The sequence below is a fragment of the Melanostigma gelatinosum genome, assembly GCF_949748355.1.
Source record: "Melanostigma gelatinosum genome assembly, chromosome: 14".
In the NCBI taxonomy this organism is placed as follows: domain Eukaryota; kingdom Metazoa; phylum Chordata; class Actinopteri; order Perciformes; family Zoarcidae; genus Melanostigma; species Melanostigma gelatinosum.
Window position 1 is genome coordinate 4,088,116 of NC_136647.1, and position 16,810 is coordinate 4,104,925.

The window sequence follows — 16,810 nt, forward strand, 5'->3', positions numbered from 1 at the left end:
TCAGACGAGCTGGAGCAGGAGGTCCTGGACGGTGTCCAGGCCCCGGCAGGAGTTCTTCAGGTTCTCATCAGAGCCCAGCTGGGCGGCCAAGAGGAACAGCTTCCTGTCCTCGGCCATGGAGCCCAGAGACAAGGCTTCGTGCAGCTCCGGCACGCTCACAGCGTTGGGCTTATCCTGTGAAGAGCGTGAAAACACTTAAACTCTGTTGGCTGTCTCTTACAATTTACAGTACTGTACATACACACAATAATAATTTGAATAATTTGTTGTGGTTTGATCTTGTATTGTAATTATTCTAATTGCATCAGTTGTCGCTGTATGCATTTAAATGTACGGCAAATGTAATGTCCTTTATTAATTAATTATAAAGAATTATTTATCAGCCAAGAAACATCTCCGGTACGACATAAAGTCTCCGTGTAATAATGTATAGACCCTACAGGCGTTCATAAAAAGGTATAAGAATGAGCGTAAAATGATCTATTGAAACTATCGCCCTGGTCAGATCAGTGTGTTCCCAATACACCGCTTTCACTTTGAGCTTGTGGGGGTCAGCCGGGCACAGTTAGCTTAGTTAGCTACTTTCTGGTGACAAATGCAAACAGTTAACTGATCCATAAACAAACATAAACTGTACATTTAGCCATAATTCGGTAAAAATATAGGTGTCAAGAGCACAATAATTGGAATCATTTGCAACTGTTGTGAAGTCAAGCAGATACCAGTCGTCCTGGAAGAGGCGAGCTGCGACTTTAAGAGCCTTTCAAGCCGACAAGGGGTGAGTGTTAGATCGAATGTTACTTGATTGTTACTTGATTTTACCTTTTCATTTTATCCCCCCAAAAAACAAAAAATCAGTTGCAGCTGCAGTACAAACTGGACATAACCTACAAAAGTAATCCACCTTAAAAAGCTGATTTGACTTCCCGAAATAGAATAAAATCAGCATTAACTTACATACTTCTATATATAGTCTGTATGAAGGAGGTGAATTTAACGCCACCCTCCTACACGAACCATTCAACCCCGGCTAGAGTCTCCAGATGTGTCCCCCCCCCCCCGTTTCTTTGCACCGCGCCGTGTGTTTTTCCAACACACAGATTGTTCTGGAAACATCCTTTGTGCTGTTTTAAACAAAGCGAGTGCCGAGGCAGAGAACAGAGCAGTGTGGTGGGAGAGAGCCAGTATCACTGTCCTCCTCCTGAGGACATTATCTGTTTGATTTCACCTGCGTCATGTGCACAGCATACAAAGATGTATGTATCTATGTATATATGTAGATACATATATATGCATGTGTATATATGTAAATGTAAATACGTGTGTATATATGCATATGTACGTATGTGTGTATGTATATATGTGTATATTTATGTATGCATATAAAAGTTTGTTTTTTTAGCTGGATGCAGATGTTTTCTGTTTTTATTTTTGCTTGGGGGAATTCAGCTTCCATCTACAAGCAACAGGCATGAGTGCGGTGTTTAATTATTATGTGCTTTCACCAATCCTGCGAAGGAAAAAATAATAAACACTTCTCCACAGCTCAGCTGTTTGATCAATTTGTTCCAAATACTCAGATTGCAAAATATACAGCCTCCATTTGTAGCTCCTGCAATGAGCTAACAGGCAAAACTACAACAAACAGAAGCGGTGGATGTAGCGATATTTTGGAACAATTTGATGAAAATAATTTTGTTGCTTCAGTGAAGCAGACGCTACCTTGAAATAGTAATTCAATTGCTGTTGTTATATGTGATGTAGACCTCTAATAACCATTCATTATTTAACCAAACGATGCAGTTTTAACCTGGATGCCCACCTGTCTCCAGTGTTTACAGCCTACATGTCTCTGATAGATCTTTTGGCTAATACTGCGAGGATGAAAGCTGCAGCGCTCTGACAGTAGATGTGACAAATATTCCCGCTTCCCTCGGAGGGTCATGCATAATTCCACAAGCAGGGTGAAGAAATGTGAGCGGAGGAGGAAATGGAGTGATGTTTATTTCACGAGTCTGATGGATCATCACTGTCAATGAGGAGGGAACAAACTCTTCGTTTGAGCACTTTTACTTTAACATTTTGACCTCATGTGACATTATTCCTTTGTTATCGTGTATCATTGTGGGCTTGTTTTCAGGGGATTGCCTCCCCTCGGCTCTCAACTTGGCAACGGCTGAGCCGACGGCTAGCAGCTAATGGTGCAAACAGTGCAAACAACGGCAACAGTGCTGGCAGAGCTAACAGTGTTAGCCTAAGAGGGAACCAGAAGGTTTGCCTCCACGACAGTGTCACCGGCCGGCTATCAGCAGTAACCGCCATGTGAGCATAGTAGTTAATGATGTCATTTATTGTACCTGCTTGTTTCCCAAGACAACCACGGGCAGCTGGGGCTGCCCCCTCAGCAGGCGGTGCAGTTCAGCCTTAGCCAACGGGAGGCGGCTCCTGTCAGAGGAGTCCACCACGTACACCAGAACGTGAGTCTTTCTCAGGTAGTCCGACCAGTACCGCCGCAGGTCCTCCCCGCCGCCGACTGCAGCAAAGAAAACGTATATGTGTCATACATTTAAGAAATAATTGACTTTCTGCTTTGAATTACAACGATTTTCCACATTTTGACTTTTAAGCTGTTTTTTTTTCAAGTGTTCCAACTCTCAAATGCATGATGAGTTCAGGCGCAGCTGAAAATGTCCGGCTTTCATCCTCAAATTCAAATATTCTTCTCAAAGAATAGTTTGTAGAACATAACTTCATCTCCTAAATCTGCATTCCTTTGAATTGCGTCTGTGGTCTCTAACCCCCCTTTTTCTCTACTTTTTGTAGTTTCCTTCTTGTGCACGAAAGTATTCTTCTTATAATAATTATTCTCCTTATTTGTTGTGTCAGTATTGAGGTGTGATTCCTTGATTTGACTTGTCACAAAAAGCTGAGCAGCATCTTTGTCATCGTGGTTCACACATGGAGGGTGTCCTGATCTCGGTTTTGGAGGACATTTATGACGGCTAATGAGTAATTTCAGGTATTGTTGAAAAGTGATTGTAAAAAAAGAAAAAAAGGGTGGGAATCAAAAGCTAATCCCATTTATCATGTTGTACTGTTCTGCTGGGAAGAGGCCTGGCTCTGAGATTCTTGGAAAGAGGCTAATCTATGGCTGAGTGATAAGAGATTGGTCAATGAATGCAAGAAACATGTGAGCTCCGGTTACATCAGCGCGTAAACAGATAATGTTCTTCACAAGGCTTTTTCATAATTGGATAGAAATTGTTATTTTCAGGCAGGTGGCCAATCAAATTGGGGTCTTTGAAATATAAAGCTTTCTTGGAGATTGTCGCCGCCTCCGAGTTCGACGCAGCAGAGCGCAGCAAGAATTCATTAGTGGTGGACTTAATGGAGAATGTTGCTAGGAAACTGGGTAGCGCTGCACCTTTTGCTGATGTGATGTGGCAGCAATAAATACCCGTTTACCTGATACGGTACAGAGGGTGGACCTGAGGCTCAGCGGCGTGTGCAGTGCGTTACATTCAGAGGGAGCTCGGCTGGGATGCTGCTCTACAGGCCACCTTATTAGACACACACCCACACGAACACACACAGCAGCCACTGAGTTGTGGCGGCACTTTCTGAGCAGCCACACAAGTCGTAGTCTCCAAACAAGTTTGTTTTTCCTCCCGAGATGTGCAGCCAAATATGCTGAATCCCAAGAAGGCATGCATCCAACGGCGTTGGACGTGTCGTGTCAAAGTCTGTTTCCCCATTGATTTGTGTCCCCCCCCCCCCCCCCCCGAGTCTCTTTTGTAACCTTGACGAAAATACAAAACAGTTTTCTTTTACTTTTTGTCTGTTTGCATTGTCAAATCCTTAAATCCAGTGTCTCTATAGACAAAGTCTCTAAGAGAAGAGCGAGGCCCGTTGAAACTGATCTTCTCCTCATCTCAAAAAGAAGAAAAAAAGCTGTAAACAATGAATATTTAATAATCTGGACAGCATTTGTGTATATTGCAGCATTGAATAATAAGGGTCTGTTTAAAGGCACCCACGCTGTCAGTTTGTGAGCTTGAGTTGAGGGAGTTCCTCAAACACACTTGAGTGTCGATACTAAAGAGGGAAGCTGAGAACTCATATTTTAGTTCCCTTTAGCACGAACCCAAATGTCAGCTGCTGAAAGCCGGAGACTACTTCCCGAACTGATCTGCGTCTTTTCATTTGGAGTATAAAGGCTCTTAGCTGGACCCCTGTGCACTGTACTGCTCCTGATGCGTGTAAGCGTGCAATAAGCTGTCAACATGCCTCTGCATCAATGTCGCCTCGACAAAGTGTCCCAACATTTACCGCACCGGGCCGCTGACGTGCTCGGAGTGAGTGGGCGGTGACATGTGTTCCTCTGACTTTCAGAGATGAGAAAGGAATTCTTTTGGCGCCCACCGACCCCTGTGTTCAGATCATGAATAAATCAGCCGCGGAGCGTGACACATTCCTCCGACTACATCCGCAGAAACTCCCTCTGAGGCCGCCTGTAGCCGAGCGTCTCGCGCTGAAGACGGTCTTGAATGAAGAGCGAAGTGATGTATGTTATTTGTAGTGCGGCGCAGTGGCTTTCAAAAGGAATGCTAATTATCAGGATTCATGAGTTTGTACATAAACACAATCCAACTGGACTCATCCGCCTCGCATTATTGCACCCGTGTGATTTGATCTCCCCATGCTCATTACATGCATACATATACTGTACATGTCCACGAATAACATCCATTCATAATTCAGCATATTTGCACGCACTGCAATACTGTGTCATTGTTTACAATTCACAGATTTTGACCGATAGACATTGCATGTTGCTGTTCCTTGTTGTATTGTTTACATATATCTTCTGTCTTTACTCTTGTTAAGCTTTGCTGTCCTTGTTTTTAGCTGCATTTCTATTTATGTGTATGTACAGAGAGAGGTATACATGGCCAATCAAGCTGATTCTGATTTAAATGAAATTAAATGATATTTGTGACGACAAGGCCACAGTTCCAGTTTCTAAGGTTCTCTGTCACAGATTTAACTCCCATGCGATACTCCGATCCCCGACAGAAAACCGGGGAACTGAACAAGTAAGGGCAGCACAGCGAGTGTCAGAGACAGCCTCTGTGTTGGCAGTGATGGATGCAGCGAGCTTCAGGGAGAAACAACTGAACTCTGGATCAGCCGAGCTATGAGCTGAATCTGTTCATTGTTCATTCCAGATTTCAGATTATTCTTACGACCACTTAGTTACTCATCGACACTTAAAGCAGCTATAATCCTCCTCTTGTTAATTACAATGTGAAAGGACTGTGAAAGTGGCAGCTAGCATTGATGAATTTAGAGAGAATTATCACCTCAATCTACAGCTCCCATCGGATTTACGGAGCTTTAAAGGGATTTTCAGCTCATTGTTTATCTGTCTGATGTTTCTTCTTCTTCTTTCACAGCATTGCTTTCAGAGGAAAAGCAGTAAAAAGTCACTGCACTACCTGCTCAGCAGCAAACAGCAGTCAAAGACTATAGCTGGTGAACATGGTGAGCATCTAGCAGCTAAAGAGATATTACTCAGGTGGACCAAAAACGGAGCTGAAAGAGAGAGAATACTGGACTAACATTTGTCGCCAAGCTGCCCAAAAAATAAATCAGTAATTGCAGGTTTAAGTTCATGACAGAATGGAGTGCTTCAGGAATAAGTCCTAAAACCCTGAAATGAGTCAGCAGTTTCTGCACTTCCTGTTCCATGTATCAGATTTGATAGTTTTTTAAAAAATGGTTATATTGTTAGATGCCTGAAATAAGGTCTGTGGTTAACTCAAGCTTAAGAGATTTTAATATTTTCGTCAGTAAATACCCCTGTAGTGAATTTTAAAGCTTAAAAAGGCGTTTGCTAATTCTCCATTTCATGCTATTTGATAAAACATAAATGCCTTCCAGACTCCACACAGAACCCCAGTGTTTTATTTCCAGGGATAAAAAAGGAGTCTTACTCTCCAGGAAGTCCAGCTGACAGGCGCGTGCGTTGAGGCTCACGAAGTTGAAGCCGCGGGTGGGCCGGCAGCGGCCTCTCTTAGCCGCCGACTCCCCGTGAGTCAAGCCCTGCAACATGCTGCTCTTCCCGGCCCCGTCCAGACCGAGGACCAGGACCTGGCGCTTCCCGCGCTCCTCCTCCTCCTGCGGGCAGAGCAAAGAGACCGTCACACTGCGGGAATGTTCGGTGATAGCGGAGCAGACGCGAAGAAAGATGAAGCACACATGTTTAATTCAACACGGAACGGGGTTATTTCATGGTTATATCATCATCAATGGAACCATTTTCTCTATCTTGTCTTGTTTGTCAACATACAATAAATCCGCTTATTTTCTTACTTCCAGAGAGTGAGATGAGACCTACTAACGCCTCTAAAACCCACAAATTACCCCGTTGAATCTTGTTTGTTTAAGTTGTGCAAAAAATAAATACAAAAAAAAATGTTAATGTAGTTTTAGGGAGTTACTCGTCACAAACTGGACCAACACGATCGTACCAAACCAAGAAACCTCGATGTGAAGACTTCAGTCAGTGCACCCGGCTGTTCAACAAGAAATAGTTCCAACACAAAACTCCCCCAACAACCACTTTACATTTCTGTTGGTATTCGTATTAAAAGGTCCTGTGTATTTGGCGACATCTGTTGATGACATTGTAGATTGCAACCAACTGAAACTTCTCCCGTGGGCCAAGCGTGTACGAGCACTAAGGTTGGCCCTCTCTAGAGCAGCGTTTGGTTTGTCCGTTCTGGGCTACCGTAGCAACATGGGGGCCGGCTCTATTCTGAGGCAACGGTTCTTATTTTCACTAAAGAAACACTGGCCCTTTAAAAGAAACCAGATACAACGACATGTTGATTCGTGCGCTTTAGTGGTGTTGGTGGTTGTATATGGTGGTAGGTGGACATAGTGATGTCATCAGGGTCATCACGGCTTGGATTGTAAATTCATAACAGAAAGTTTAAAAGACATGGGGCGTCTACCAGGCGGCAAGGGCCTGGCGAAAAAAGGCGCTGTCCTGTTGCATTATGGGAAGTGTAGCTGTGTTTCTGGAGCTTGACCGAAAGCGAAAAGCCAGGAGATCTCTGCCGCTGCTGCTTTGATTTTAATCCATTTTGATCCGTTGTCATTGATGCCAAATCATCTGCATTTTTGGCAAGAATCTGCATCAACAACAAAACTGCTCCTACAGTTCATGCAGCAGCTCGGATCTCTTTCTACTCTTTCGGAGATTGTTCTGTCGCCCTCCCACTTGCTGAAACTCCCCAAGGTCAAAAAAAAGGGAAAAAAAGAAACCCCGCGCTGTTAGTCAACTCCCCTGCTCTCCGAAGCCGAAGACGTGATTACAATGCATCTCGGTACAATGTGGCTCCTGGGATACAAACATTTACCCCCCCCCCCCTCTCCTCCTCTGCAGCGAGCTGCTGGCAGACACTGACAACATTATCCTCTAAATACAGACTGAGCCAGATAAAGCAGGCGTATTACAGGCCGCAGCTGATTGAATGGGAAACAAGGTTAGAGACGAGCAAACAGATTGTCTTCAGATATTCAGGCTGCGGCTGAACTGCTCCGTTGAAGAGTCCTTCATTAAGACTGTCTGTCTCTGACACACCGCGAGGAGCTGAAAGACACGTCTGGCCATTTTAAAGATTTGGGAAGCTGTTGTATGTTTTCCCATCTTCATCACCTGCTTGTCCCACATCATCCACCTGCCCTCGCCATCATCTTTTTGTCACCATCTTCACATTATGGATACCATCATCATCATCATCATCATCATCATCATCATCATCATCGTCGCTGTCACGTCACTTTTCCATGTCTTCATGTTCTCCTTGACTTGATCTTCATCAGCTTCTACTCACTCATTACATCAACCTCTTCATCATCATCATCATCTTCTTTTGTAGTTTCAGCATCAGGAAATCATCTTCATCATCAGAATCATCTGTTATTTTATGTATAGGAAGCGTCATCATCATCACCACCAAAACTAACATCAAAATCTCCATCATCATCGTCACCACCAATTTAAACAAACATCTGTTGACCTTCTTCATCGTCATTATTCCCAATATTTACTGTACATATTACTGTACATATTGTACATATTTCTGACCAGTACCATCATTATTGCCATCACATAATCAAAGCCATCATCTTCATCATCATCATCATCATCAGCATACCATTGGCACATCAGATATTCATGCAGCAGACTCATTCTTCTTCAGCATGCTCACCATTGTGATTGTTTTTACCATCTTCATCATCATCATCATCATCACTGCCACCACTTATTCACCGAGCATCATTCCATCATCATCTGCATCTTCATCTTCATCATCACCACCATCTCAATTATGTGTTCATCAGAATTCTGCAGCGTTGTATTTCATTCAGTCAGTCAGTCAGTCAGTCAGTCAGTCAGTCAGCCAGATGTAATTTCAGTCTCTTCACCACCGTCACGTCCAAGTTAAATAGTTGAAGAAACAACAGAATAACATACAATAAATACAATCACAGGAAACGGTCCGCGTCACCTCTTTGATCGTGCAGTACTCCGCTTGCGGTGACCATATTCGCCTCTTGTAGAAGAAGTTCAAGGCGATGAAGAGAGCGGAGCCCAGGGCGGCCACGGCGGCGGTCAGGGCGATGGAGATGTGCCGGAGGAGAACCATATGTGGAGCGCACCGATCGGAGGGCTGGGCCGGAGAACCTGGAGGAGAGGGGGGTGGGGGGGAGTCTCTGCGTCCTGAAGACCCGGACCGTGTTGAGACCGACTGCCGCTTCCTCCTTCTCCTTGGACTCACTACATGCGACCGAGCTCTCGCTGCTTGTTTTGGTTTCGAGACGCGCAAGACGAGAGGAGAGGAGGGGAATGCCGCGTTCAAGGGTAGCTTGTGAACTTCGCTTATCCTCTTGACTCCACTGTTCTGTAACGTTCAGTTGCAACATGCAAGAGACAGTGATACAAATAAAGATAAGGCAATTCAAAGGATTTGGAGGTGCTTGTTTGACTTGCTTTAAAGGTTAACAGAACAATGTTATTTCCCACCACGTTGCACCTGTAATCAGACTTTTAGAAACACATGGTCTTTGAGTCAGATCCCTGCAGCAGAAGCCTTACAAGTTATGCGTTTATGGACTAGCAGCCGTCATAACCCTGCTAAATGTTCTCAGTATTTTTTTTAAAGAATTTTTGTTCACCACTTTGTAGGCTCACGTGTGAGCCAATTAACATATTTCCGATAGGACCTGAAGGCATCAGGAGCCGGAGAGCTGCCAGTCAACCATCGAAGAAGCAGAACCACATAACTTTGAATATGTACACACGAAATATTCTCATGTAAACACATGTATTGGGTAATTAAATCCAAACGTTTTAATTATAAAACTAAATGTAAAATCTTGTGAAGGGGCCGGTTTTAATTTCCTCCAACCAGTAAAATATGTATTTTTTTGCTGTTCAAAGATGAGCAAGGAAAATAACTTTTAACTAGTGTGTCAGAAGGCCATCACAAAACGCCTCGTCTCTCTCCATCCATGAGAGGAGACAGAGGTGAAGTGCTCCATTCAAGTCAAGTTTAGTTATATATATATATATATATATTTTTTTTTATTTTATTCTTGCTTTACAAACATCTTCTGGCCTCTGACTCAGCACTCCACACAAAGAATCCTACAGGAAACTTTCTCAAATGTTGTGTTCTCATACAGCCTACTTCTTAACACAATTATATTATTCTACATCTGAAATAAACAGCGGTTGAGGTTCATTACGAGTAAAAATCATTGAAAATCAGAAATATGTACTCAACAAAACTGTCCCCTGTGGTAAATAATAATTTAGGCTAGATTAGATTAATATTGATAATATGCATCAATGTAAAAGCAGGATAGTTGGTTGATGTGGTTCTCATTTTGAACTATGAACTGTTTGTTTTCATTATGGATTCATCTGCTGATTACTTTCTTCTTCAATTGATCCATTGTTTGTTTTTTTCAAATTCTGAAAATAGTGAGAAATGATGTCACACATAAAGTGACACCTTCACAATGTTTGTTTTGTCCAACCAACAGTCCAAACCTCAGGCAAAAGTCTTACATTTAGAATTCAAGTAAAAGTATTTAAGTATTATCAGTAAACTGTACGTTAATTATGAAAAGTAAAAAAACACCAGTTTATGTGTGAGTATTGTGATTGGTCGAGGTGGGGTACACTTTTATATTGTCTTTACTGGCACAGTAGTTTTCATCAGCATATCAATGCAACATACATTTTTGCATGTAAAATAAATGTGTAAAATGAATGGAGATGAGTAAAAGTATATGTTCGCTCTGGAACATTATTCTATAGAACTATAGCATACTCCAGTAAACTACAAGCAGGTTTATCAATGAAAAAAACGTTTTTAAAAAGTCAGAAATCGGTAAACAAAATAAATCAACTGGTAATTGAATGCAGTTCTCCAGAAGTATATGTTGTTCTGCTGTCAACCCTCAGATTAGTCAGGGACAAAATAAAGACACATTTCAGGGGTGTCTTTTTACTTTACAAATCCTTCAGACCTTCAAAACAAACGGTGTGTTTTATTATGCGTCAGGACACGAAGGTAGCCAGGAGTCATTCCTCCAGGTTTCGTCATAGTCAGAGAGCAAAGGGACCTGAGGTGCAGCAACTGAAGTCAGCCTTCATCGCTCAGCAGTAAGAGGATCCATCCGGCAGTTCAACACGTTCTCCTCTAGAGGGCGCTGCGGACTTGAAAGTTTGTTAATACAGAAACCAAGATAACTAGAAAACACAGTATTTATAGGAAAATAAATAAGTACATATATATATATATAGATGCATCTAACAGAAAATAACCTTCACAACCATAAGGAAAACCACAAATAAATGCAATAAACAAATAGAATAATCAAGAAAATAATTAAAAAGGAAATAAAAGTGGACAAAACTGTGATAAGCTTCAACATGGTACAGTACAGACAAAAAGAGAAGGATACATATGAATACTGATGTCAGTTTACACATAGACAGTAAACAAAGTCAATGATGCAGTAATACATGAGAAATAATATAAATGTAAATCACCTCTGGCCAAATCAATCACCCTATTATAACCCTAATATTGTTTGTTTTGTTTGGTTAAGTCTTTGCACGATTGTTTAGTTAGTTAATTGAAATATTATTCTATTTCATTGTATATATTGTGCATTTTTATATTTCATATTTTTATTTTGTTATTTTTATTGAATATACTGTGGATTTCCCTTTTTATATTTAATATTTTACTCTGTTATTTTATTTACCTGTACCATAAATGCTGCTGTAGCGAAATCATTTAACAAAGTATGTTATTAGTGTCTTGTTAATACCAGCCACAATATAATCAAAAGAGCCCATTTAAGTTACGTTGCTGTGGGTTTAAAACCTTTAAAATATTCTGCATTAAAACAATTGTGACCGGAAGTGTTGTGTTGCTACCTGAATGTGTCAATTTAGGTTTTATTTTGAAATGGTAACCGGACGCTATGGTGAATGTGTGTGTTGACTTGACAGCGGTCGACCGGCTGAAGTCACCGGGACTGGGGAGAGACTTTTACCGCCGCTGAACGCCGCCGCTTCCCTCCCGTGCGGTTTTGCAAAACGGATACATTACAACAACGTTTACATATAAGTTTCTCGCGGATTTGTTTTTACTGGAGTTTAAACGGCTGTAGGATCCGGTTGTATACTTTCTTCTTTCCCCGGCGGTCCTTCACACTGCTCGTTACCCCGCGGCTGTGCGGCTATCATCGGTTACTGCTGCACAACATGGTGGCCTGTCGGCGAGAAGAAGGAACGAGTCCAGTTTGGGGATTTTAGACGATTTTTTTTAATGGCACTTTTTTTTTGGACGGCTCTCACTGTGAAACCCACATTACTCCTCTCCCTTTTCAATTCATTTTTTTAAATCTTTATTTTTCCCCAGGATGTTTATGGACCATCGACCTGAGGCTGCTGTTCTGTTTACGTCGAGACTCGAGCAGCACCGACCGTGTTCTGTGCACCGTGGATAACTATTGTTAGTCTACTTTAAAACAAATACAAATAACAATAATAAAGTTATCAGGCAGCCTCAAAAGTTTTGCAGAACAAAAAAGTTGCAACAACACGCGCTCACAACTGTAAAAAACACAAGTCAAATAGCAACATTGTGTTTATATTTCGGATGACTTGGTGCACGAGTGCAGCCTGCTGGAACTATCTCATCCTCTGAGTTTATTTTTTATTTTGAACAGTTCCCTCTTTGAGGTTTGATTCCCTTGTTAATCTGTGGATTATTATGGATTATTATTCTGGCCTAATCCAAACCGCGTCAGACCGGGATTTTTGGGAGTAGCTGCTGATACTGTTTGATGGTGGAGGTGATGATGATGACAGAGAACAGCGATGGTTTCCCTTCGTTATGATTTTGAGTAGAGAGGAGCTCATTACATGGAGACTCGCCTGACATGCCAAGGAAGGAGTTGCCACTACCTGAGGGTTGGGAGGAAGCCAGAGACTTTGATGGCAAAGTCTACTACGTGGACCACGTTAACCAGTGCACGAGCTGGATCGACCCCAGAGACAGGTAGGAGCGTGTGCGCGTGTGTGTGTGAGAGAGAGTTGTGTTGTAGTAGGCTGCACGTGTCCCCCCTGCAAAATGCAGAGACTGTTCATGTCAGGTGACCCTTAACATGAATGCTTATCACAAATCAGCAAAAGCAAAGATGAATAAAATATGCATAAATATGCAACATTTTGGCCCCCAGTTCATCATCATAGCCCATCCATTGATTGATTTTTAAATTATTAATATCAATCATAATCTCAACAATTTGAAAAATGCAAACATTTTTGAAAAAGGTTCATGAAAGATAAGATACTTTGTACATTGCAAGTTGATTATTTTAACATACAAAAAAATGGATAGACTGGTTTTACTGTTCACCTGAGGTCAGTCCTTCATTGCATTTCACAGCAGGTCCATATATTAATATTAATTTATTAAACATTTAATTTAGCAGAGACAAGAACAAGGGGGAGTTAAACACTGCTTAATGTTCAAAAGAAGCAGAGAATATTTCCCTACAGGCTGTTATTGGATGTTACTCTGCTTAATATCTAAAAATAATACAAAAAGTTGCAGGTACCAGGAGTCCAAAACCCCAAAATATTCAGTTGACTAATATGGCCGCAAACCAGTCAATCATACGAGTTTGTCTCTGCCCAACATGAGGGGGATGAGGATGCTGAGTCAGACCTTTTTTAAACCAGACACGCATGTTTAGCTCGTTTATCCCATAAGCTATACGACCTAACATCTAATGAGCTGTCACGTCCCTGTGTCAAGCTGATCGTGTGATGTCGATATTATATATGTTTTGTAATGTCAGCTCTCTAATGTACTTCAATTTATTTCATAAGCATGTCTTTGTCAGGGAAGTCCGATCTTAAATGAAGGTCTTTATCCACATCACACCTTCGTCTCAAGGCGATTCCTCTCGTGCTATTAGTGATATTCGAAAGAGGAATATTGAGGTTTAGTCTCTCAATCAAACGTGATCTTTGCATCACCTTTAAGCTGTGCATGGGAAGAAGTGATGGTGGAGAAAAGAATCAAACATAAAATCCTCTGCATGAGCTGCAAAGATTTGCCATTTTACAGAAGATTAATCAGCAACTTTTTCTAATTGTTTCGGTCAATTCTGATGGTTCCAAACTGTTAAATGAGATAATTTTCTGCCTAATGTTGTAGTAAATTGAATACCTTGTGGTTTGGAACAAAACGGGACATTTGAATACGTAATTAATAATTCGTTTTTAGCCCAAATGTCAAGACTGATGGTCAATTTGTTAGCAGGGCTCAAGAGTGCGACACTGATCTTTGTTAGGCAAAATAGAGTTGTCTAGTAAAGTGTCGACAATGCACAGGAGCTTATTTTTGGATTTCTGGATTATTTAAAAACTGAGACACCGAAATAGTAGCACAACATAAATACTGAGGTTCACAGACGGTGACGAGCAGTAAGTACTGACCCAGAAAACATGCAGGATCCACTCTGATCTGACACTGTGCTGGAGACCTAATACTCACAACCAGGGCTTCAGCTGACGTATGTCGTCATCCAATTATCTGCGGATCATTTTCTCAATTAATCGTCCGAAAAAGACTTGTGTCTTATTTCTTACCAACTAACTGTCCGAAACTGAGACACAGCTGAGGCTCTCTGCAGCCGTCTTCAATAACACATCCAGATGGGACATTTGCATAAGAATCAGTGTTGTTTTGGGTATAATTTGGACGTGTGAGACTGGAAACAGCTTTAAGTGAGTGATGAACAGCACAATGCCAGCGAGAGGGAATCTTGAACGAGAAGCCTGTGTGAACTGAATGCATCAAATAGATCTTTGAGGTAAACAAGGTGTTTCTTCTCCGTTCACAAGTGATGTCTCATTAGCCTTGAAAGCGGAGACGGGGAATAAACTGTTCAAATCATGAGAGAAAGAAGACGTTGGAATTCAGAGGGATGAACTCTCGTGAGACGGTAGCCTTAAGAAATAGCACAGATCGTACACTCACTCGGGAATGGATGGTAATGGAGCTGAGTTATTTTCAATGTGGTTATGCTACACTTGATTTATACTTTACCCCTTGATGTATCTGTGCTTCTCTGCCTGCTTAATATTTATTTTTGTTCTGCATTAGTCTTAGTTAGAGGCACATTAAAGCCAATTACACCTACCAATTAACTACACATCACATTTACATCACCATAGCAGACCATCCTTTTTTCATTTCTCAATGTTCACTGTGATGATTACTCCTGTGATGATCAGAAAGAGTGGATTATTGCAAGTTGTTTTTCTTGCCGTAGTGAAATGGATGTTAGTCAATGGTTGCCCAGAAAGTCAAAACCTAACGGTGAATTGAATGGAAGCCAATGGTTGCTTAGAAAGTTGAACGACATCGTAAAATGAATAGAAGCTGATGGCTGCCTGGCATGTTTATCACCATAAGGAAATGAATGGAAGCCAACGTATGGCCAGAAGGTCAAGCACCATAATGAAATGATGGAAGCCAATGGTTGCTTAGACGGTTCAACACCATTGTAAAATGAATAGAAGCTGATGGCTGCCTGGCAGGTTCAACACCATAGTGAAATAATGGAAGTCAATGGCTGTAAAGTATATGCAAATAGGAGTCAATGCTTCTAAATGTTCCTTCTGAGGGTTTTTGGACATTTTCTACATTTTCCATCCTTTCTCTCTGCTTTCAGACCACTTGGAGGTGGAGATAACAATCTCACCACGAAGCCCATTGAGTAGCTTTTTCTGGGGCTTTCGACTATTTGACATGATCTTCACTTTACAGCCTTTTGTCCGGGTGTTTTTGATCTAAAGACAACCTGCTGGAGGAGATTAGGCCGCTAAAATCATTTGAATCCTTTATAAAAAGGCCTGAGATAATTAGTTGAACACTGCGTTGTGTAAAATACAATAATCAGTTAGTAAGAAGGTGGTTGTAATATTGTTTACATTGAGTGGATGATTTAGAAAACTCCCATTATACATCTGTTTCATGCCATAGTCGTTTTTCATCTTCACTAGTTCCTTGCGACCCCTCGGACTTTGACACGAAATCCCTTCAATGGCTTATGTCTAGAATTCTGGAAGCTTAGCGGTTGTGGTTTTTTTCTGTTCCGTTTCTCGGTTTTGGTTTTGAGAGAACACACAAGTTCTTCACTTATTGCTGTGTGTTCACTTTGTCTCTGCATGTTTAGTGTGCGTAGTAAATGCTAATTAATCAACTGTACAATCAGCTTTGGTTCCTCCGTCATCAACACTACAAGCAAACAACCCGAAGATGGGAACGCACCAATCCCAGCTCTGCTTCTCGGACAGTGTTCCTCTGATCTTGGTGGTGTCGTCACGTTACGTCTTCACATGGCTGAGAACTGCAAATATGTCAAATATAAAACATTTCATATCCGTATATATCCCCTTAAAAAAGTCACATGGTCTGCAAGTGTTTTGTGAGATAAGGATGTCATGAAGCCAGAATTTATATTTCTTTGATGTTTATTTGTCCCGCTCTGTCCTCGATCGTCATCTTCATTCGGCCCGACGGTGCACAATAATCCTTTTTATCTCCATCATCTTGTTTTGTAACTCTCAACTCTGCTGTCAAAGTGCACCACGTTGATGCATTTCACTTTAAAATGCACATTGTTTTCTTTCTAAAGGCATGTTTCCAAAAATAACCCCATTTATTTAAATGGCAGCAATTCTGTGTGTAGTTTTTATTTAAATCCATGTACTTTTCAGGTTACTGTCCCACAATTCATCAGCAGTGCACACAGTGGACTGTCGTGGAATCTTAAGTGTGAATACGCGACAGGACAACAACAAGTGGAATGAATACAAACACTCGTAAGAAGTGGATAAAGGTAGTTTTGAGTCCTAACATTGTGTTGTACGAGTCATTTAGACTTCTAGACACATTCGTCATGTTGTTGCAGTCTGCGGCAGGTGGAATGAAGACTTTCTCCTTTTTTAGTGAAACTCTTCTGGTTGCTTTACACTCAGACACTCGGCGGGGAAAGAGTAGAAAGCCCCAAACAAACTCCTTCAGAAAAAACACACATTCCTGAAACACAGCGCGAAGGACCGAGTGGCGCGCAAACCTGATTCATCTGAAAGCCTTTTCACTGCATGCCAAGGTGCACGGAGTCAAAGTGC

General features: G+C 41.6%; 2 protein-coding genes across 2 annotated transcripts in view; one reads left to right on the plus strand and one right to left on the minus strand.

The window, feature by feature from the left end:
• arl10 (ADP-ribosylation factor-like 10) lies at positions 1-8,720 on the minus strand (the record flags this gene model as incomplete). Its single annotated transcript, XM_079283122.1, has 4 exons — positions 1-174; positions 2,358-2,533; positions 5,997-6,180; positions 8,583-8,720. The coding sequence occupies 4 exons, from the start codon at positions 8,718-8,720 to the stop codon at positions 1-3; spliced, it is 672 nt and encodes a 223-aa protein (XP_079139248.1).
• A 3,547-nt stretch (positions 8,721-12,267) lies between these two features.
• wwc1 (WW and C2 domain containing 1) overlaps positions 12,268-16,810 on the plus strand; it is a 38,428-nt gene continuing 33,885 nt past the window's right edge. Inside the window, 1 exon segment of the mRNA XM_079282806.1 lies at positions 12,268-12,659. Coding sequence (XP_079138932.1) covers positions 12,541-12,659 — 119 coding nt within the window. The 5' untranslated portion in view covers positions 12,268-12,540.